The 23,425-nt window shown below is 39.1% G+C and overlaps 2 protein-coding genes across 2 annotated transcripts; one reads left to right on the top strand and one right to left on the bottom strand.

Annotated features, from left to right (window-relative positions):
• Nucleotides 1-1,929: 1,929 nt before the first annotated feature.
• Nucleotides 1,930-12,151, bottom strand: MCEE (methylmalonyl-CoA epimerase). The gene is made up of 3 exons (XM_065642058.1): nt 12,094-12,151; nt 6,812-7,152; nt 1,930-3,484 (listed from the first exon to the last, which is right to left on the bottom strand). Exons 1-3 carry the CDS (start codon nt 12,122-12,124, stop codon nt 3,332-3,334), a joined length of 525 nt encoding a protein of 174 aa, XP_065498130.1. The 5' UTR covers nt 12,125-12,151; the 3' UTR covers nt 1,930-3,331.
• A 1,699-nt stretch (nt 12,152-13,850) lies between these two features.
• On the top strand, nt 13,851-22,739 carry MPHOSPH10 (M-phase phosphoprotein 10). The gene is made up of 11 exons (XM_065642056.1): nt 13,851-13,941; nt 15,541-16,195; nt 17,067-17,212; nt 17,634-17,808; nt 18,089-18,230; nt 18,654-18,721; nt 19,426-19,563; nt 19,792-19,902; nt 20,133-20,240; nt 20,779-21,009; nt 22,529-22,739. The coding sequence occupies exons 1-11, from the start codon at nt 13,865-13,867 to the stop codon at nt 22,676-22,678; spliced, it is 2,001 nt and encodes a 666-aa protein (XP_065498128.1). The 5' UTR covers nt 13,851-13,864; the 3' UTR covers nt 22,679-22,739.
• Nucleotides 22,740-23,425: the final 686 nt, after the last annotated feature.

Below are 23,425 nucleotides of genomic sequence, written 5' to 3'. Positions count from 1 at the left end.
ACCCAGGTTGGGGGGTTTTCGTTGCTTTGGTTTTGGTTTGGTTTTTGGTTGGTTGGTTGGTTGGGTTTTTTGGTTTGTTTTTGGTTGGTTGGTTGGTTTTGTTATTCAGGTGAATTAATTGCAGTATAAACATAACAGGACCAGAGTTTTTGCAGATTTGCAAAACTGTAAAGTTAGGTTTTAAAAGGCATGTAGTTTGTTCTTTTCTCAGCTTTTTGAGTTTGCTTCTAGGTTTGTCTCATGCATATGGAATAGGATTCATTCTGCAGCCTTCCCCCTCTCCTACCTGGCACAGACTTCAGGGTTGCAGAGCGGAAGTAAGAAAGATAGTTTGCGTCATTTAGTTATGAGCCCTTTAGCTGTATGAGTAATGTTGATGGAGTCCAGAAAAATGTGTCTTGTCTCCCTTAGGCAGCATAAAATGGGAACAAGCTTGATCTCTGAGGGGAAAAAAGGCACATGTAGATATTGGAACAGGGAACGTGCACTTGACAAATGATCCAAGCTTGGCAAAATTTACTGACAAAATATTAACATTTCATCTTCTGAAAAGCTTGACATTATCAGAAAAGAAGGTTTCACTGTACTTTTTGAAAAAATCCCCAACAAATACCCATTGTCAAAGCCAAATTCCCTTCTGAGCTAATCAGGCTCAAGTTATTTGAATCAGTGTTGTTCTTTCCAGAAGTAGAATACTGGTGCCAAAGGGGTATATAATTAAGTGTCCCTCCACTGGAAGAAACAAATCATAGTGCTTTATTGCTCCAGTTTCCATCCCTGAATTTTCACTGTTTTTCTTGATGTTATTCCCCTTTTATAATCATGGCAGTGACAAAGGGTAAGGCCCATGTATCTAATCCCCCCCTCAAACGCTTAGAAAGTCACAACAAAGAATGACTTGCAAAGGCTCTCTTGTTTAAGGTGAAGGACTAGATGTTTGTTAAAAGTACAGGGGCTGATCCTGTTCCCACTGAAGCCAATGGGATTTAGGCTTATGAACAGGAAACTCCTGTCAATGCATCTTAGCTGTCTTCAGATTCTTCAGCTGTCCAGCTCTCTTCGCTATTCCTTTCAAGTCTAGAGCTCCAAGGGTGGAAATTCTCATATCTTGTTGCGTACACCCAGATAAGTAAGGGGGTCTGATCCCACGAAATGGTAAGAGGTTGTAATACGCATGGCCCAATTTGGGGCATTTGACTAATTTTACAGACCTAAATGTGGGGTGGGTTTTTTTGGTTTTTTGTTGTTGTTTTTGTTGTTATCTTGACTTCTACGTTAGGAGGAGTCAGTTTAAATGTATAAACTGAGTGAGATAGGAGCATGACTTAGTTATGATGAACAAAATACGTCAGCTGACTTACTGCTAGGCAACCTCACGGCAGTCAGTCAGGAAAACTGGTGGTTACTAACTAAAAGTATTACAAGTCTCTTTCTGCTAACAAGATGTGGAGCACAATGAGGCAAGTGGAGTAGGTACTGTTTACTCAAAATCTCCATTCCCTAGTACTATATCGAGCTATAACTCTGAGCGTATTGATAGATGTCATACACAAAATTCAATCTCCTTCAGACAGGACAAAGAAATAGAGTATAAACCTAGGCAGGACTGCCCTGTTTTCTATTGCACCAAACTAAGGGTATTAGGTTCAAAGACTTCCTATGCTAGTTTTGCAGAAAAGATGCCTCCCCATCTTTGAAAGAACAGAAAGACAAAAGCAGCTTTGCTAATAGAACGTCTCCCAGAATGGCAGAATCATATGTCAGGAATATCAAATCATCCTACTTTTCCACCACGAGCCCTAGGATTTCTAAATTCAAACAATTTAGAATTTAGATCACAAGCTACCCTCTAAATAGTGATTTGATGAAATGCAAGAATCCTGCAGAAGACACGATTTTAAAAAAAATATGACAGAAGTATTTATTTTATGCGCAAAACTACTTCATTTAAAAAAACGTATGGCTTTGCAGATTTTTTTTCAGAAGTAAAATTCATGAGGAAGCATCAATGTCTTTAAAGCCTGGTTTAAATCTCAGTCAACATTATACTTGTATTTTGTTGTAGCAAACATGACACAGAACACGAATAATTCAATTTCCATTAGGTAAAAATTCTCTTAGACTAAAATGAACTTACTTCATATCAAGCTGAAACAATTCACTGCATATGCAGAGATGTAGGGAAATGTACAATTCAGACTGTGGTTTAGCTAGGAAAAAATATTACTTTTAAGGATTAAGAAAACTAGAGAGAGAAACAGTAAGTCTTCAATTTCTGGAGCTGACGTGAAAAAAAAAAACTATAAAAGAAAATATCAGGACAAACACTGCTTGCTTAATGTACACCAATAAAGTGAAGTCTGTCCATTAGTAAGTCAACAAACTGTGACTGCAGTCTATCATGGATGTAGGTATGCTGGCATGCTGTCTGATGTTAAAGACAGTGTACAGAACCAAGTGCATCTTGTGTTTTCCACTGATTTTTAAGTGCTTTTGCATAGGAAAACGATATTTATAAAGTAAATGAAAAAATTAATCGCTATTTATTCAGGCCTCTCCCAGATATCTTCCTATTGATAAAGCCTGAAAAACAAATATTCAATACCTGAAAAAACTAAAATATGACTAGTACATTACAGTCTGAAATATATTTCATGCAAGTAATTTTTCAGGTACTTTTCTCACATTGCCTGCATATCCACAGAGTTCATAAAACAACTAAATAATGATTTATGCATGGTAACTTCCCTGGCAGTAATTGTTATGCCAAGGAAAACTTATTTACTGATTGCAGACACCCATACAATAAAATAAGCATTTTTTTGGTTGCATGAATCAATCAATCAGTGTGAAGCACATACCTTGAATGGTGAAAACTGAAAATACAATGTTCCTTTTTCCTTTATTTCTGAAGAGAATGTCTAAACTATATTGTTGTCACTAAGAAGTGGGTCTCTGCTCTGAAATGTAGAACAAAATAATGTGGCATGACCTAGAAACTGTACAGTTTCTGTGGTTACAGAGGTAAAACTATGTTGCAAACATGAGGCAGCAGAACATAAATTACTATGTTACATATGTAACGGCTCATGTATTTGCCTTTAGAATCACAGTCAAGAAATATCAACATATTAATTCTAAAAATCAGATCAACGACAGCAACAAAAAGAAAACAACCCTAAATCTGTAGCACTATTTCAGTACTCAAAAGCTGTACTTAATCCACAGGAACTACAGTGAACTTGTAAAAACTGAATACCACATCAATATTCCCAGCACCAGCTCAGTAACTTCACAGCACATCTATTGTTTTATTTATGAATATTACAGCTCAAGCTTGCTCGAGTTCCACAAGGACTCCGTGGCAATCTTTAGGGTGAAGAAAAATCACAGGTTTGCCATGTGCACCTATTTTTGGCTCTTCACTCAATATTCGTATATTTTTTTTCTTCAGTTCTGTCATGGCTGCTTTTATGTCATCCACCTTATAAAAGAAAAATACAGTTCACAGAAATTAACATAGTACACTGTTATGCAGATTCTACATTTAGGAGCAATAAGATAATTAACTTACTAAAATGTTATTTCTGAATTCTAATGTAATTCTGAAAATCAATTACATTATAAAACCATTTAAAAACATCTAGTCTTAAAAATAAAATTCCTACAGACGTTTCCAATTGTTATTTGAAGATTTTATAAAATATCGGTTAAATTGATTATGCTGTATTTAAGAAATTATTAAACAAAAGTCACTCGTGCACAAAGCCTATTGATTTTTTTTGTTGTTACATTATAAGGACTCCATAAATAATCTAAACTCTGCATTACTATTACTAAGAAGATCAAACTGCTTTCAAACTATCAATAACTAAAGAAGAATCCCTCCCTGTCTAACTGATGACTTATTAGATGCTTGTGAAAAGGGAGGGAAGAAGGTAAAAGGAAAGTCCCTTTTAGATTTATGTGTCCTCCTTCCGAGTAGGTTAAGCTTCATAAATTTCCCTAAGAAAACCTTGGAATTATCAGAAACATACCCAGGTTTTCCTATTGAACTTAATTATAATAATAGCCTTTAACATAATATTTCAGTACAGTTTCCTGCGGAAATACATAATTAACAAAAACATGTCTATGCTGTATAATGTGATCTTAATTCTGATGTCATGTCATCAGATTAAATTTGAATTTTGTCAAACCTTAAATGCACTCATTCTGTTTAACAAATCCGATAGTCAATAATCAATAAACACCTAGAATTAAAGTAAGAGCGTCGCTATTTTTCAAGATTGAGATGTCTGGACATAACTTGGTAAATAAATTTGCATGATGCCATTGTAGAGAAGAAGGAAATACCTAGCTTTAATTCAGAGGAATATAAATCAGTTAAATCCTACTCATTCGCAGGAGTTTTGTTGATGAAAATTCTGAGCTCACTATAGTTCTTCCTACACAGAACTACCAGTTTCCTAAAAAAAGAAATTACTTTCAAGTTTTATGTAAAATAAAACAGCACATGTAACGTGTGCCATGGGCCCCTCCAGGTTGTTTCACCAAGCAGAGAAGCCACTGCAGCTGCTGCTCCTGTCCTGCAGAGACGGCCAGGAGAGGAACCGTGCCTGGGCTCAGCTGGCATGAATTCCTGCAGCCCCAAGGAAGCAGAGCAAACAGTGGAAAGCCTGTGGATGCATCCATGTTAGGAGAATATTAGGCTCGATTTCTCTCTTATTCTACCAAGCGTCCAGAATGCTTTTAATTGCAGATATTAAATTCAATTATAGCTGGTCAAGAATAATTTAATTTTTTGTAAAGTGCTCATTTTGTCTGAAACAAATTCCCTATCAAAACATCTGTCTAAAATTTCCCTTTGAATAATAAGACAGAAGGAAGAAATCAAAAGCACTTTGATAAACTTGTCAGGCTTCCTCTCCAACATCGAATGAATTTTTACAATTCAGCTTTTTGCAGTAAAATTGTTAATAGAAAGATATTTCTACGAAATATTTTTTAAATTTCAAATTAACAATTCATTGACACTGAATTTCTTGTACAGTTTTTCTGGAAATTATTTTTGCTAAACTTCAGAATTTCAATCTTGGTGTTGTAAGATTTTCCATTCTGAGGAGACTGGAAAATTGGAGGAGGGAGGTTAATATCTTTTTCACTGACTATGGTAGTGACCAAATCTGTTTTCAGTCCCACTTAAACAGCAGGCCTACGATGGATTGCATTTTTCTCTGTGTATTAATATATTAGTCTATAATCTTCTATTTGTTTGGAGACAAACATGAGGGACTTAGGACAATCATCTTTTTTTTTTTTTTTTTTTTTGCGTAGCAAATCCATTAGTGAGTTACAAGACTTCATTCAGGAAAATCTGGCTGCAAGTAGCACTAGCTCATCCGATATCCAATTAATGGAAATTAACCACTAGATTATGACTCCTGGCTTGCTTGACCTACTCTATACAGTTAAAAATTTTCTTCTTTAATGCAACACTTCTACATTGTCCCACATGGTACAATTAGCATGTCCCATTCTTCTCAATTTTCATAATTAACATTATGACTTCCCTTGACAGCCATCTTTGGTTTATCTGCAACAACATCATCTCTCATACAAAATGGAGATCTACGTAGAACAAATTCAGCTGGTAGCAAATATTTCTTGAAACGTCTTAAAAGGGATTACATATACTTGAGTCTTAAAAGAGATTACATATACTTGAAACTTTTGGGTGCTTTGAGCTCTTATTCCAGAGAAATGCCTACAACTTCTTTTTCTTGTACCTATAAGTACTGCTGGTCTTACAGAGGGCTGGAGGTTGTTTTCATTTGTATTGTGAATCACTTCGTCCTTCTACAACGCCCATTTTCTAAATTCAGCTAAGGTATTTCACATATCTATAGCACAACTGCCTAGCAATACAATTTAGGGTCAATTTAAACAGAAGTGATTTTCTTGTTCTTGAATATCTGTAAATAGGCAGACAATGTAAGAAAAATTTCAATGCCTGCGTGTATGCAAAATTTCTCAATTCTGCATAAAAGCATGCAACAGCAAACACTGTTCTTTTTCGATGTATTCTGAAAACAATTTTTACCCACATCAGTAATCCCATTACTTTTTATTATTACACTTTCCATGAAATAATAAAGTTTGCAAGACTCAGATCTGTAAAATGTTAAGACCATGTCACAGGCAGCAGCTACACTACACTACACTACACTAAAACTTGACTACAGTAAATAAGATAACTACCCAGCACCTTTACATCTTGTGTACTTTCAGATCAATCTGTCTTTGATGGACAAGGAAGAACAGGACAGAAGAAACCCTGAAGACTTTACTGCTGCTTGGTTAAGTATGACCGACAATATTTTTTTTACTTCTGTATATAATTAGCAACTAAATATTAAGCAGGAAGAAACTTGTGAAAATCTAAACTACACCTAAGCTTAAACTTGCAACTCCATCTTTTTCCAGTGTATGTCCTTTCTAAGTCAGGAAGTTGACACCTGTCAAACACTCTTCACAAGCCATTGGGCTTGTCCACCTTCCACACTGGATACTTAACCCTTCCCTCCCCAATTTAATCTTTATACCATAGAAGAGGAAAAAATTATCATGAAATTGAACTGTTGTTTTGAAAACAGAAAAAAGGCACATTTAAGACTTCTTCTTATGCAATATAAATTTTCGCAAATATGACAGCCTTACATACATGTTCTTGACACAGGTCAAACCTATGAAAAAATTATGCATGCTTCAATATCTCTATCTTATCATATGATATATCGTGTTTAAATACCTCAATACAGATATGATGCATTCCTCCAGTCTTGTTTTTTTGCAGAAAGCTTGCAATGGGACTTTTCTCTCCTAAAGGGTGTAGAAGTTCCAGTTTGGTATTTCCCAGCTCCACAAAAACAGTGTAGACACCGTGTTCAGGGAGAGCAACAGTCTCGCTCACCTGTGCTCCTAACACATCTTTATACAAGGACTGAGCTTTCTCCAAGTCAGGTACAGCAATTGCTACATGATTAAGTCGGCCCAGTTTCCACAAACAGCTTGGAATGTTTTGAGAAAAGGAATTCGATGATGATAGCATTTGTATTGTGGGAGCTGAAGTCCGCAATCTGGTAAGAAGCCCTGAAAAAAGTGAAGAGCACCGATATAATGCTCCTGAGAAAGTATCAATATTTTCTCTTTCCCCTTTGAATGAGGCCTATATAACTCCTATGTCATAAGCACACCAGTGTGCAAAGCTGAAGGCAGACTGAGACCAAAGAAATAATTATTCTGTAATGCTTACAGCTCAATGAAATTTTTTTTCAGAGACTATGTAATTATTCAGAAGTATTTTTTAAATAACCAAACAAGCAAACAAAAAAACCCCTAACAAACAAACCAACCACTGATTTAATGCTTAATGCTTATATGCCTGTAAATGCTTATATATGCCTGTTAAAACGAGGAATACATGGCCAAATGTAACAGTCAGCTGTATAATGTCCTTAAAAGTGACTTCTGAATTTTTCAGAGCTGTTTACAACATAGAGAAAGAAATGAGGATATGCCTGTACATCTAGAAATTATAACAAACAAACAAGAAAAGCCAAACAAAACCTTGGACAGAACCAATACTGCAAGATTCTAAAGATAAAAGACTTGAGCTCTCAGCTGTCAGAACTAACCCAGGCAAGGAAAGAAATGTCATGTTGCACCTGAGGCTTAAGGAATCCTAAAATCCCCTGAGTTTGATTTCTTATTTTCTCTTTCTCCAATGATTAAGTCATTTGCCCTTCTTGCTTTTCACATGCCATACGAGTCTTATACTTAGTTTCACTGATCTGTTTCAAGATGCTTACAAATATTTTACTTCTAAGTACTGTGACCAATATCATGTCCAACTGACCAATAATAATTTTTTTGAAATGCCACTAGTGGCACTGAATTCAGTGTGACTTGCAAATGCAAAATAATATGATTTGGCTCATCATAAATACAAAGGTAATTATAAAATAATATTGCATGACCATATGACACAAAGGGCTAATGTATACAAAAGATGGAGAAGTCATGGAGAAACTCAGTGTGATGAAAAGCTGTTTAGATATCTACAGAACTCTTCACTGACTGCTCTGACAAGGCAGTACTGAACTTTGCACTGTGTCAAATTGCAGTGTTGCTCACAAATATTTCTAGGGTGGCTTTTTTTTTAATAAAATGAGGACACTTACAAATTAATTACATTAAAAATTCATCTGTCAGAGTACTAGAATCTGGAGGCATTGGGGGTGGGAGGAAAATTGTGATCATATCAGTTGTTTCTAGCAGAATTAGAATTAGACGAAATGATATATTCATAAAATACATATATTTTAATTTCATGCCAGTTTGCTTAAGGCCATGTCAGAGTTCTCAGTGCCTCAAGGCCAAGCTAGAGGCATTGCAGCATCTTTAAAGTCTTTAAGGCATTCTCAGCTTTAAGTTCACAAATGTCCTATTTTGCTGAGATTGTGCAAAGGATGCACTGAGATTCTGGATGCTTTGCATACACCTGAGGATAGCTCGGCTTGCATTTTTTCAGACTCTTTGTACTCTGCAAGGTTAGTAGTAGCTGAAAGGTTAGTAGTAACTGCAATTAATCAGCTAGCTTCACTGTATAAAACTGAGAACTACCATTTCACAGAAATTCAAGACTACAACTATCATTTAATTTTTCTTCACAAAGACAACTGATACAGTCCTTAAATCTAAGCCTTTCTGAGCATTGTGCTGTAATGGAGGAAGAGGTGTTTATGTGTATTTGAGATTAAAATTAGAACACACAATGTATATCCTTCCAAAGACTTAGGTATCACAAAACTAAGTCTATTCAGAATCTTTTGATAATACTAAATTGATATCCTACATTAAATATTTCCAGAAACTTGTCCAATCCTGCAAGTATCTGCCCTGGAGTATTTCTTGCCAGCCTTTCACACAGGACATTCTGTCCTCTGCTTCATCACACCCAGAAGCTCTGCACAATTCTTTTTCATTTGGTACTTTTAGGCTATCATACTGGCATAGTACAGCAACTCAATATTTCCAAGTACTTTTCAAATTTTTACATGTGAACAAAATCCCCTAGCAATTCCTATACAAAAGAAAAATTCTTGTTTTTCAAATGTTTATGTTGGAACTATTTTGTAGATAGACTTGCCATCTAAATGCAGCTTTATCTGGGGTGAACAAAGCAATTGCCTGAGGAACCAATACTATGCAATGTTTATAATGTATAAACCAAGAAACATGCAGTATCTAGTTGGCATAATTAGAGGCACTGATAATTAACCAGGCTAGAGTTTGATCAGATCACCAGAGTAAATAATGCATTAAAAAAATTAATTAAAAATTTAAAAAAAGAAACACCACAACCGCCAGAGTCTTTTCTGTCCACCTAATAGTCTACTTAAGCAGCTATGTTTCCTACAATAATTTCTTAAGGCCTCATTCAATTCTTGCTGAAGCAAGAAATACTCTTCTACTTACCGGAGGTCAGTATTCTCCAAAAGAGAAAAATCCTTTGAAGGATAAGGACCACTTACTATATAATTTGTTATGTTTCCTAGAACCTTTTATTGTTTCATTCCGTCTTCTAATTATTAACAGGGCATAGTTCAGTAGAAATACTACAAAGGTAGATTTTTCAAGCAATCCTTACTGATGGGAAAGGCTAGGATTTTTCCTATTCTTTTTGACATATCCCATCTATAATTCTTGCTGTACTTCACACAGGGCATATGACTACATGGTTATTATAATTTTATTTGTATTTTGTCTATTTTCAAGTAAATTGACAGAAAACAGAGACACAGCCTGTTACTCGGCTATTACGGAAGCAATAGCAAAAGGAATACAACATGCTATTTTGGGTTCTGCCCGAAAAATGTTTGATTTTTGTGGTGTTTCCTGGAAAGATAATCTATTGAAAAAGTGAGTATATTCCTAGGATTCTTGTAAAGTCAAAGATACTTAAATGCCCACTCGTATGACAATATTATTTATGCATCTCTCCATCTCCTCCTCTCACTTAATGGATAGGGTGGTAGAACCCTATATATTTTTCATATGAGTATGTAGGGGCAGAAGACTCTTCAGTTCAGCAGGTTTGGCTTGTTTTTTGTTTTTTTCACTTTATTCTGTGAAGTCTTGTGAATTTATCCTAGCTCTAGTCATATGCATATAGAGCATTAATTTTAAACCCATAATTACCAGTATGAATTGACTGAGATTAAACAAAAAGTGTTTGTGTTTTCCTTGCATTATATAAACGAGTAAATATATAGATTAGTTTCTTAAAATTCTAGTCATCCTCTAACCCAATAATCAAAATATGACCTTGCGGTGAAAGAGAAAGCTTTTCAGCAAACTTCAGATTGAAACCCCATCACTTCCATGTTTCAGGAAAGAATCCAATTTATGCATATATCAAAAAATTGGTCCTATTAATTGCTATGGCTAAATTCTTCAATCATGAAAGCACTTCTTCACTGACTACAGAATTATTAAATACTTAACTTTCTCCAATGTTAAAAAAAAATTACTTTCTCTGCTTCTTTTGAAGCCAATGGACCCTGTGACTAAAGTGTCTATCCAAATATATATCCTGCTTGAAAAACTTGCATATGCAGACCAAATTCACACAAGCCGTTGATTCTCCTCATATATACAGCATTTCCCCCTACTGTTTTTTTTAAGACCTCATTTTTCAAATACTGACAACCACATCTGAATTTTTCTAGAAATTTTGTCCTTCAGAGAAGATTCAGCTGATCCTGCTCTCAAATATGGTTGCTGGCTTCCTAGTCTCAGTGATACTGCAGAATGTTTGTCACCTTCTTCAGCTTCATTTGAAGAATACTTTTAAATTGATCTATTCGGGTTTTATTCTATTAATGATTGACTGATCTACTAGTATTATGCACATCAGAGTTTAAACACGTACAGTTGTACCAACTGACACATTCCATAACAGAGCAGATTATGAAGCTACAAGTCTAAAGTAAAATGAGATCCTCATCCTTCAAATGTTTATTAACAGGTTTGTTACTCCCTGTGTGGTGTTCATGGACTTACATGGCTTAATAACCAAAGCCAAATCCAACTGAATTCAGTCATGTTCTCTGTGCAGAGGTTATATGACAGTGGGTCACAGTAAGAACCTTGTCACTGGGCACTGCTCCATTGTTGGCCATTTCAGGTTGAGAAAAACTCCCAAGTATGGTGAGGATGTTGTCGCCATAGGGAGTCTGTCATACAGGGGCTGCGTATCAGTGATCTGCACCAAATGGAGAACAGGCAGAGTCTGGCCCTTCTGAAATCCCAGCAGTTTCAAGGTGGCATTGGCATCTTGGAAACTGCCGGCCAATAAGGCTTAGGTCACCCGTACTGCTGCTCTGCTCCGGGCTGGAGGTGGCTTGTGGGAATCAGGTGGGCTCAATACACTTTGCTGCAGCTCTGGCTTCTTCCATCAGTGCAATTATACAACGGTGTTTCATTCCCAGCGTCCCACTGGTCGATCACTGACAAGTCTGTCAATCACTTTTCTCCTGCAGTGTATGGCTACTGACTAAATTAGTGTGGTTTAGGTACAGTGAGTTTAACCTACCTGTACTTACTACTAAGAGAGTGAACAGTCCAGATAATTATAATGAACAGGAAAATATTTTGCATTTGGCCTCCAAGTTGTACCTTAAAAAGACAAGCTTCTCCTTGCTCCTCAAGTTTGCTGCACAAGTTTATTGTAGGGCAGATAACGTAAGCTGTTAATATATCTGCCGTGTGGATCAGAGGACCTTGTTTGCATTTCTGAAAGCAATTCTATTTTGCCGTGGCCTGTAACGCTCTCGCGGAGGGCCTCGGGCCCGCTCCCGCAGCACAGCGCAGGCAGGGGCGGTGCGATCCCGCCCTGCCGGCCCGCCCGGCGCCAGCGCGGAGCGGCAGTGCCCGCCGCCGCGGGGCGGGAGCTCCAGGCCGGAGCGGGCACCCTGAGGCCCGCCGCCCCCCGGCCCCGCCGCCCGCCCCGCCCGGCCCCCACGTTACCGGCCGCCGCGCGCCCCAGGGAGGCCGCCATCTCGCCGCCCCGCCGCTCGCACCCAGCCCGGCCGCGGGCAGGCGGAGCCTGGTCCCGGGAAAGCGGCCGCCCTTCGCCGTCAGCGTTGCCGCGGCCACCGCCCCCGTCCGCCGCGGGCCCGGGCGGAGGGTCTTGGTACGAGGCATCGGAGTGGCAATGGCAGTGTCACGCCGAGGGGCTGGTGGGCCCTCGCTGGGGCGCTTGGGCGCAGCTGCCCGGTGCCTTTCGCAGAAGGAGAAAGCTCCACGGGCAGGGCCGGGCGCTGCGGCCGCTCCCAGCCGGCGTGCGCGGCCTCCGGCGGCCGCGGGGGAACCGAAGCTTGCAGGAAGGCGGCTGTGCAGACAGTTAGCCGTGCTGCCGCGTGCTGCGGGCCTGTGCAGGGACCGCTCTGGGCACTGTTTGAAAAAGAAAGGGCAAAAGAGGCCAACTATAGCAAGGGACATCTGTAGAGAGGCAAAGTTTTCTGTCTAGAGCATTGTGCAGAAGAGACTCTGGACAATGAGCAGGCTGTCTTCTGGTGCTGCATTCCTCTTGCGTCAGGGGCACAGGACATTGCAAGTTGCTGTGATAAACGGCTTGTGCCATTCCAAATCTGATAATATCTGAATAATTAAAAGTGCAGATCAAAATCGGTGGCCAAAGTGGCTATTTAAAAGTCCCAATATATGACACTTTCTGCTTCCAACCTAGGTTGTAAATTGTCACATATGTTTATGATGTTCAGAGAAGCACAGGTACAGGTCATTCTCATGCCTCTGCTGGCTGGGCCCTGTGCCACACAGTGTTATTTTGAGGGTGCAAAGTGCCACACTGAAGTTGCATGGCAGGGCTTTGTTTTCTGTGCACTGAAAGTACTTTTTTTGGGGCAGGGGGGGGAGGAAGGAAACATGAAAGCAGCAGAGGAACAGCAAAGGCAATAGCAAAAACGAAGTTAGAAGGCTGGTCACAGTTTTGGATCCAGCAGCTGAACGGCTGGGCTGCCTGGGAAGGGCAGCAGGCAGGGTGAGTGCAGCACGGGCAGCAGCCCCTGCTAATGCATTTTGCAGCATGGAGGAGAGTGGATCGTCTCCCCCAGCTGCAGCGACAGCTTCTTCTCCAGGGTGCATGGGTGTAGTGCTTAATTTGACTTTATAAAATGAACTTTAAGGAAACTATGTGATGTAAATTAGCAAAACAGTTGGAGAACACTGGGCAGTGCTCACTGATTGCGTGGGTGTGTGAATGTGTGTCTAGTTAGACCGAGTTAGGGAGCTTGAGGACGCCAGGTACTGTCGGGCGTTTTGCTCACAGAATCAGCTGGAAATGTGCGGTTCCAAAATAGTCTCTGCATCTAGGTCAGAGAGGCAAAACTGCAAAGTAAGATGACTGTAGCTTTACTATATTTAGAGCAGGTTTTTCAGTGCTGAACATCACAATCCAGAGCAATACCTCGCTTTTCCAAGGGGAGGAAGCAGCAGCCATCAGTGGATGACTCTGCAATACCCTGCTTGCGGTTCGGTGCCAACGCGAGCAGGCCCACCTAAAGATGAATAACCGAGGCGGTTCTCTGACAAAAGCGCGGGCTGTGAGGCCGGGATGCTTTTGGATCGGGGGCCGGGCCGGGCCGGGCTGGCTCCCGCTCCGCAGGGCGGAACTCCCGTGCGCGGAACCTTGGCGCCGGCCGCGGGAGTCGCCCGGACCGCTCAGCCGGCGGCCGCGGGGAGGCGGTGCCACGGCTCCACGCGCCGCGGCCGGGGAAAGATGGCGGCAGTGAAGGGGCTGGAGACGGGCCTCAGGGTGGCGGGGGCCGCTGCGGCGCGCCCGGAGCGCTTCCTCAGGTACTGCGGGGCTGGGGGTGTCCCAGGGGCTGGGGAGACCCCAGATGCGGGACCGGGTGCGTGTGCGCACCCAGCGCTCGGCGATTCGTGCGGGCCGCGGTGCGCTGGCGGGCAGGCCTCGTGCCCCTCAGCTGCCCCCGGTGCCGCGGAGATCGCCTGGAACGAGAGCTGGCCGGGGCTTCTGCCGCGGCTGCTGCAGTATCCTGTGCCTTTCTTCAGCTTTCGGGAACTGGGAAAGGAATGTTTCTGTTTCTGTCAGCTATGTTGAAGCATTCATTGGTAGCTCTAGAGAAAAAAACTGAAGGAGACTACACAAATATAAAAGCTGAGGTGTAAGGCAGTGCAGGAAGGCAATTACCTTTTTGAAACCAAGGATCTGTATCTCGGATGTTTGAGGTGTCTAGTGTTATACTGTCGATGGGCTGAGGCCAATTGTATGAGGTTTAACAAGGCCAAGCGCCGAGTCCTGCACTTAGGTCACAACAACCCCAGGCAGTGCTACAGGCTCAGGGAAGAGTGGCTGGAAAGTGCCTGGCACAGAGGGACCTGGGGGTGTTGATTGAGAGTAGCTGAACATGAGCCAGCAGTGTGCCCAGGTGGCCAAAAAGGCCAACAGCACCCTGGCTTGTATCAGGAATAGTGTGGCCAGCAGGACTAGAGAAGTGATCGTCCCGCTGCACTCAGCGCTGGTGAGTGCCCACCTTGAATCCTGTGTTCAGTTTTGGGCCCCTCAGTACAAGAAAGACATTGAGGTGCTGGAGTGAGTTCAGAGAAGGGCAACAAAGCTGTTGAAGAGTCTAGAGAACAAGTCTGATGAGGTGAGGTTGAGGGAGCTGGGGCTGTTTAGCCTGGAGCAAAGGAGGCTGAGGGGAGACTTTATTGCTGTCTACAGGTACCTGAAAGGAGGTTGTAGCATGGAGGGTGTTGGTCTCTTCTCCCAAGTAAGAAGCGTTAGGTCAAGAGGAAATGGCCTCAAGTTGCACCAGAGGAGGTTTAGATTGGATACGAGGAAAAATTTCTTCCCGGAAAGGGTTGTCAGGCACTGGAACAGGCTGCCCATGGAAGTGGTGGAGTCACCATCCCTGGAGGGGTTTAGAAGAGGCAGAGATGAATTTCTTAGGGACACAGTTTAGTGGCAGTGTTAGGTTAATGGTTGGACTCCATGATCTTGAGGGTCTCTTCCAATCAAATGATTCTGTGATTCTCTTTACTTCCCCAAAGTGTCTGGAGTGCTTAAATATGCTCGAAATAGAAGAAGAGGCAACTATAAAAGGGTGCAATATTCTATGCAGCTTCTATTTCATACACAAAGTGTAATGAAGCTGAGAGGCTTAATAATTACAATGTCTTAATTTCTAGGAATGTTTAGTAGTAGTACTCCAAGAGATGTGTAAAAAGTTAAGCAACAGCAGTAACCGTTGAAAGTTGCTATTCTGTAGCAGCAAAATACCTGAGCAGACATAAAAACAGGTGCAGTGTGATCATGCGATTAACTTAATGGGTGTAAAATGAACAAAAGCTAATAAATTCTGCAAAACATAAAATATTAATAGTAGATATTGTGATTTTTGAAGCTCTTAATTTTTTTCCCACTCGTAGTGTGCAAGATGGACTGGCTTCTGATTTCAGAGCATTAACAAAGACTCTCTATGATTTGAATAAAACTCTGGGAACTAATACAGTTCGTGGGGGTCCTCTGAAAGAGCTGGTGATAGAAAGTTTTGATGAAGAACAGATTTGGCAACAACTAGAACTCCAGAACAATGCAGTTCTCGATTTCTTCAAGAAATCCATTGCAAGGGATGCGAAGGATGAAGATCTTAGCCTTCTCTCAGACCAGGAAGAGGATGGCTCTGATGCAGAGAACAGCAGCGACAAGGAATTGGAAGAGGACATAATGGAAGCAGAAACTGAACAGAAGAGTGTTCATACAAAAGATAAGATTAAAAGTAAAGAAAAGCAAAGTAAACTCGGAGAAAGCGTGATGCAGAAATACAGTGACGAGGATTCCGATATTGACTTTGATATTGAAGCACTGGAGCAACAAACTAAAACATCCAAGGAAAACACATTGAAGAAAATGGGAAGAAAATCTATAGTGGATGACAAATTTTTCAAGCTGTCTGAGATGGAGGCTTTTTTAGAACATGTAGAGAAGGAAGACAGGGAGGAAGAAGAAGAAGAAGAAATTAATTATTTTGAAGACATCATCTCAGATGGTGAAGACGAAGAGTCTGAAGAAGATAAAATGAAAGTAAGAATATCAGTAAATTAATTTTCTGATCTCTCTTTTCCTTTAAATCAAGATATGATATCTCTTAGGGTGTTTATAAACTGTTGAACTCTGAGTAGAAACTACCAAGTTCAATTTCATTTGATGACTAGTGTTTACTTCAGAGGCTTTACTTTAATAATATATTTGACATGAATATCTGGTAACAAAATGTCCTAGTGTAAAAGAACATATTGTCCTGCTATTCCAGTCTCTCTTTAGATGAGTCTTGGCTTTTTGCATGAATAAAGGAAGAGATAGTATGTCCCAAGAAACAGAAACAAGAAACGTTGCAGAATTGCAGAACAGATTACCCAGCAAATGAAAAAGATGTGTCTCTCAGCATTGACATCTGTCAATTAGAGATCACTAAGGTGACTGATGCAGAGCAAAGGGCTTTGGGCAACTTCTTTTTCCGGGGACATGGCTCTGTAACTCTGATTTAAGTTGCTGAGTACTTGTTTCAAAAATAAATCTTTTATTATTTATTATTACCGGAGATTCTCCCCAGTGAGTAAGAACTATGCCTAGGGTGTAAGGGAACATGCATGGATTCCAATGGATTATCAGCAAAATCTACTACTCTTTGACATCTGTAGATGTTGAAATTGTAAATTAATTTAAGTGACAGAATATTTAAAATACTTGTAAAAGAGATTAGTTTTACTAACATGGGTGCCCTACCAGAGATTAATGCTTCACGAAATGGAATCAGTGTTATACAAGTAGTGCTATTCCCCAGGTGCTAAAGACTTTAAAAGACAGGATACCCTTAGACTTCTGCCAGTCTTAACAGGTTTTGGTTTTTTGTTTTGTGGTTTTGTTTTTGGTTTTTTCCCTCTCCCCTTCTTAGCAAGTTAAAAGTTCTAGAGACTTGACATACAAAGATTTCTTTGATCCGGTCGATGACGATGATTCAGTAGCTGATGATGTTGAAGATGAACAGGAAGAAGAAGCAGACAGTGCTATTGAAGAGGAAAATGAAGAAAGCATGTCTGAGTAAGTATATGCATTATTTGCAGTTAAAATGTCCTTGTAATTTTACACTGAAGTGAAGTAGAAAATAAAGTGTGAATTCCAGGCTCACTTTAGTCATGGTTTGTCATTCTGTTATCTGTTGTATGTTCATGGTTTGCACTGTTGCCTTATTTAAAAGGTAGATTATTTATTTATCTCTTGAGTATCGTCTCTTGGTATTTATTTGAATAAATCATTTAATATCTGTAACTTTGGTTTTTGAAAGTTATTTTTAACATATAGAAGCTTCCCTAGTGTCCCCTACCTTTAGGTTTCAATGAAAGCCTATTGTATTTCTAAATTGTGCATTAGTTGTAACAGGTAAACATCTAATGTCTGAAATATCTTCATGTAAAAAATTGTAGAGGCTGTTCAAAATTTAATATAAATTTTAATGTTACAGAGTTGAGGATATGAATGAAATGATGATGGAGAATATGAGAAGTAAAGAAGCCTCTAAAAAAGTCACTTTTAGTTTGCCAGATGACAGTGAAACAGAGGATGTTACTGATATGCAATTAGAGAAGGGCATCAATCCCAGTGAAATAAAGTCTTCTTTCGAGAAGAGACAGGAAAAGGTAATTGTTTGTTTGTTTTTATTTTGCTAATACTTTGAAACAGTGGCCATTTTTTTAAAATTATTGTTTAATTTGTTCAGAGTCTGGCAAATACGAAGCAGCTATTTACAAAGTAAGACAAGAATAGTGGCTTGTCTACATCAGATATATATGCAATCATATATTCTCTCATCTTTATGTGATGAGGAGTTAGAAGTACCTGAAATAAGTATTAATTTATTGCCATGTGTTTACTTGTGAGCTCTGTGTTTTAAACTTCTTGGGAAATGGTGTTTTTCAGATGAGCAAAAAAATACAAAGTTTAGAAGAAGAGTTGTTAGAGGAAAAGCCTTGGCAACTTAAAGGAGAAGTGACTGGACGAAAACGACCTGAAAACAGCCTTTTGGAGGAAACGGTATTTTTCGACCATGCGGTCCGAATGGGTAAGCAGAGCGAGTGCCTTCCTGAAAGCGTGTTGAATGTCACATTGGGTTTTCTTCCGTTTGACCTTGCTGAAAATACCTGTGACTCAAGAGGAGGGTAACAAAACACCAAGTTAAACTTCATGGTGTGGTTTTGAGGTTGTGCATTTTTGTAGTGGATACTACAGGAAGCTATAATCTTCTTTGTTCATTTTTAATTTAACTGAAAGTTCGTTAATTCGGTGGCAGATTAGTTGTTATGAGACTTCACAATACGATTAGTCTCTTCAACATAGAGGAAAACATTGTTTACTTACTTGGCCTTCAATTACTATGTTTTTGTGAAGGCTTTACTTCCTTCTTCTGTTCTTTATTCTTCGTAGAACAAAAAGTATTTCTCGCTGGAGAAACATTCATCTTAAAATTCTTCTCCTTTCCTCTCAGCACCTGTGATCACAGAAGAAACTACTTTTCAGCTTGAAGACATCATTAAACAGAGAATATTGGATGAGGTTAGTATTATCTTACTTGTTCCTCCCTATTTGTTTGTAGACTTGTTTCACAGGGCACATTCCAAGAATAAGTTTAAAGCTCTTAAAACGTGAGGTGTAGAGTTATCTTAATTTCTGCAGCTGGTGGTTTTATTCTTTTGCTTTGATGAATGTGTCTTTAAATTTCTAGGGAGCTCTGTTTTTACATGCCTGTCATATGCTAGGTTTTGGTGCGCTTCAGAAAAATGAGTGTTTGCAGATAAAACTCTAAGGAGTTTATTTGGAATGTAATACCAGTCTGTAAATTATGTCTGTTACCATAACTGTAGCACTCTGAGTATTCTGAAGACTAACCAAAACTCAGTTGTTTATTTTTCGTAAAATCCACTGATAGATTTGTATCACACATCTCGTTGAGGCTTCTTGTTAGCTGAATTTTTTAAAATGCTATATATGGGGGCGAGTATTTAAGTACTTAAGAAAATTACACATTTGTTATTTGTTATACAATTTTTGCCTTGATCCACTAAAAATAAGCACATAAGCTAGAGCTGTAAGTCTTTTTTTTTTTTTTTTCTTCAAATGAAAGCGTGAAACTTTGAGTTCCTGGGAAGCCGCGTGCAAAAACTAGTTAATGTGCCAGATAAGTAATATGAAAAAAATGAGCTGTACCACCTGATATTTGACTGTAGTTGCATTTGGTCATTAATTTATGACTTTTTCAGGCATGGGACGATGTAGTACCAAAAGAAAAACCAAAAGAGGAGGCTTTTGAATACAAGAAACGTATCACTTTGGATCATGAAAAGAGTAAACTGAGTCTTGCTGAGATCTATGAGCAAGAATACATGAAACTTCACCAGGTAACGTAAACAATGACTTTCCTTTTAGTTTGAAGTTCACACCACATAATCTTACATGTTCATGTGTACACTGCTAACTCTGCTTTCTGCTTTGTGGAAGTACTTTGATCTTTCTCTGAGTGATCACCAGTGTAATGGCTCTGAATTGTATATTGTGTTGTTATCAGTCTTGCTAAAGTAAAACAGCTTTATGAATGGTGTTGCAGTAACATCGTATTATTAATGCAGCAAAAGACTGAAGAGGAAGAAAATCCTGAACACAAAGAAATTCAGGAAATGATGGATTCACTCTTCCTGAAGCTGGATGCACTTTGTAACTTCCACTTCACACCCAAACCAGTAAGTACATAAATTTCATAACGTTGGGGTATTTTTCCCCCTCTTTGAAGCTGGATACTTTAAATTATATTTGGGAAGCGGAACATAAACATAGAATGTTACCGAGCTTGTTCTTATTTCACATTAAATGCACTATAATTGCCTGTAAACAAGATCTTTAGTATCTTCAGTTAGCTGTAAGCTGCTGTGAGATGGTGTGCTCAGTCCTAAATATGTTTCCTTATTTCTAGCCTGTGCCAGAAGTTAAAATAGTTTCGAACCTTCCAGCTATAAGTATGGAAGAAGTAGCACCTGTTGCTGTTAGTGATGCTGCTCTCTTAGCACCAGAGGAGATCAAGGTAAATATAAATAGAAATCACATAAGGATCTGGAGAGGATCTCTATTGTTGATAGAAGGGTGTACTGGCTACCAGAGCAATGGCAGAATTCTGCCCCCCCCATCCTGGGTTCCTCACCTTGTGGACCTTCTTGCGTTTTAGTGTTGGCTGTCGTTTGGGAGGTGGCGTGCCTTTTTTTTTTTTTTTAAATAACTGGAAGAAGGGGAAAGAAGTAATTTTATTTGGCTACACTAAGCTATGGTATACTTTGATTTTCTTCTTGACTATTATGTGATGGTAATTATTTTCCCAACATATATATGGGTATTTGGAAGGGGAAAGCTAAATGACAACAGCGAAGAGCAATTAGCACATCTTCGATCATTTGAACAAATTCCACTTCCCAACTTTAGCCGCTTTTTGGCTTTTGTCTTTACATGGCATCACCCTGAGCTGGCTGAACACTTGAAGTAATGGAAACACTAAGGCAGATTTGAGTGCTGTGAAACGAGTGTTTTCTTTTGCACGTTTATGGATGTAGAGATCTTGTTCTTTTTAGGAAAAGAACAAAGCTGGTGATGTAAAAACAGATGCAGAAAAGACTCCCACAGACAAAAAACGAGAACGAAGAAAGAAAAAGCTCCGTAAACGTATGAAGCAAAAAGAAAGGGAGAAGCGTCAAAAGCTTCTTGAAAAGATGAAACCAGAACAAGGCACAAAACTCAGCAAAAAAGCTGCTGCAGCAAAATTAAAAAAGCTTACAAAAGAAGGCAAAGCATCTCTGCTCAAGGTAAGGCTCTCTTAAGTAGTCCTGTATAACTTGGAGCTTCCCAGCTAAAGAATATTAGAATCCGAAGGATAGATAATACTTAGCTAGAGAGAGGAAGGGGAACTTTATCACAAATAATTACAAAGTGTAGGGTTTGTTGCCTTCCCATCCCCCTTGGCACAACTACACCTGATCTTTCTCCATCCCCTCAAAAATTCTTGTACACATGTACATATGCTTACCAGCCAGACCTTGTTACCTTATTTATATCTGAGCAAATATAAAAGGTAAATTGAGCTATGGGAAAGAAAGAGGTAGGAAGAAGACATGGAAAGGGCAGATGCAAAGCATACTCTTTTTTTTTTTTTCCTCCCCACCCCTTTCCCCTGTATTCTTTTGAACTACACTTTTGGAAGGACTGTTCTAATCCATAGTTCTAACTGTCTTATGCAAAGTAGCGTTGAATGCCTTTTTAGTCCTGATTTTGCTGAGTATCCTGACAGCATCATGTCAGTACGGAGGTCTGAAAAAATACAGCTCTGGTTGCACTTTGCAGTGACCCCCGTGTTTATAATGCATATTTATGTAGGCGTTGTTGCTTTAATTATGAATAAATAATACCTAAATGGTGGTTGGAACCTTTATAAGCTTACTCAGATTATGAAATATATTTGAACTTGTAAGCAACTTAATCTTTAGATATGGAAAAACATTAAAAAAGCGTATGATACAATTACTTTATATCAAAGTATATTCACAAAGCGGAAGTGATTGTTTGCATTAGGTACTACTTTTTATTTATTGCAAAGTTCACACGGTGGTGTTCCTGCAAATACTAAGACTTACACTCCTATTTCCTGCATTTGAGCTGTTCCGCTTGGTTAAGTGGGACTTGCATGCATAATTGCGGATGGCATTTCTATTTAGTTCTTTCTGAGCTTTGAGTAGCTTAAGTTATTTCGAAATAGAATATTCCTGTTTAACTTTCTACTTCTTACTGTGGAGCCTTCTCTATAGTTTCATCCAATTGATTTGGTTTTGCATGCTGTAAAACAGTAAACTTATGTACCACCTATGGTACCATATAAACTAAATTTTAAAAATCTCTGAATGAATCTCTAGTGTTGGAAACTAATAGGAAAAATCACTTGATTACTTCTAAAACTTTGTGTTTACCTTTTCAAAAGGAGAGCAGCACACAAAACGTAGACAGGTATTTGTAGCTTATGATGCAAGGATCTGTTCTTGCTGCCTGTTCTTACCTACCATGGTAATTGCTAGTTAGAAAAGGAGTGTACTCTGTTTCTTTAGACAGCAGGAGTGCTGTAAGAATGCAGTGAAAAATATCCTTGAAAATCAATTACCAGATTTTTTTCTAAGTCAAATGCCATTAGATGTGAGTAATCAGTAAGTAATATAATGGTACTATATCATCAGTAAGTATACTGTATACATCAGTATACATCAGTACTTGTAATCAGTAAGTAATATAATGGTTTGTACATTTTTTGGTTTTAACAAATATTTTGTCTGTTGACAGGATGAAGGTAAAGACAAGGTCTTGAAATCATCCCAGGCCTTCTTTTCTCAACTGCAAGATCAAGTAAAAATGCAAATCAAAGATGCAAAGAAAGTAAAGAAGAAACAGAAGCAGCAGAAAGCCCTCTCTGTTCACAAACTGAAATTGTAATCTACCATTTTATGTATGTTGGATATTGTATATATTAAAACATTTCTAGATGAACACTGAATTGGAGTAGGTTTGATCTTTAAAATGTTCTGTGAACTTCTAAAGTGATGGAAAGACAATTTCCTTTAGGCTTTACTTTTATTTTCTGCCACAGAACTCTGATTTTGTCTTTTTATTCCAAAAAAAGAAAGCGTCTTGCTAGGGGCAGATACATAACCATGTAGAATACTTGATATTTGTGCTTTGAGTATTCAGTCTCTTTAATTTATAGTCCATAGTTTTTGTGTCAGCTGTTGTAATCTCTCTGTATGTATTGCAGGAATAACTGCATTTACTGAAGAACTTAAGGTATATCCTGCCAGTGTAAACGGGAAGTTATCTTTTGAAATTGTGATTATCGAACAGAGAGGACACAGAAGCTTTCTAAGCTTGCAGTAACTCAGAGTAAGCAAATGGTATCTTTTAAATTATATTTCTTAAGGTGGAAATATTTCAGTATTTGCTTTTTCCTTGGCTGAACAAAAAAAAGTAAGTTCTAGCTAGTGTTCCTCTGGGTTCTCCTTTCTAAAGAAACATGACAGCTGGTTTTCACCCTTTGTTGTTGAAGGAGATTTTAGATTTAAAGAGGGCGAGATGTTTATATAGGTCGTAGTTGGCACGTTTTTCTTAGAGGGCGGTACCCATGCTCCGCAATCCGCTCCCCACGCCTGCGAGCCGCCATCGGCGGTGCATTGCTTCGGCCTGTGG

This window comes from Caloenas nicobarica, chromosome 10, assembly GCF_036013445.1.
Source record: "Caloenas nicobarica isolate bCalNic1 chromosome 10, bCalNic1.hap1, whole genome shotgun sequence".
In the NCBI taxonomy this organism is placed as follows: Eukaryota; Metazoa; Chordata; class Aves; order Columbiformes; family Columbidae; genus Caloenas; species Caloenas nicobarica.
This window is presented reverse-complemented; position numbering and strand designations above follow the sequence as displayed.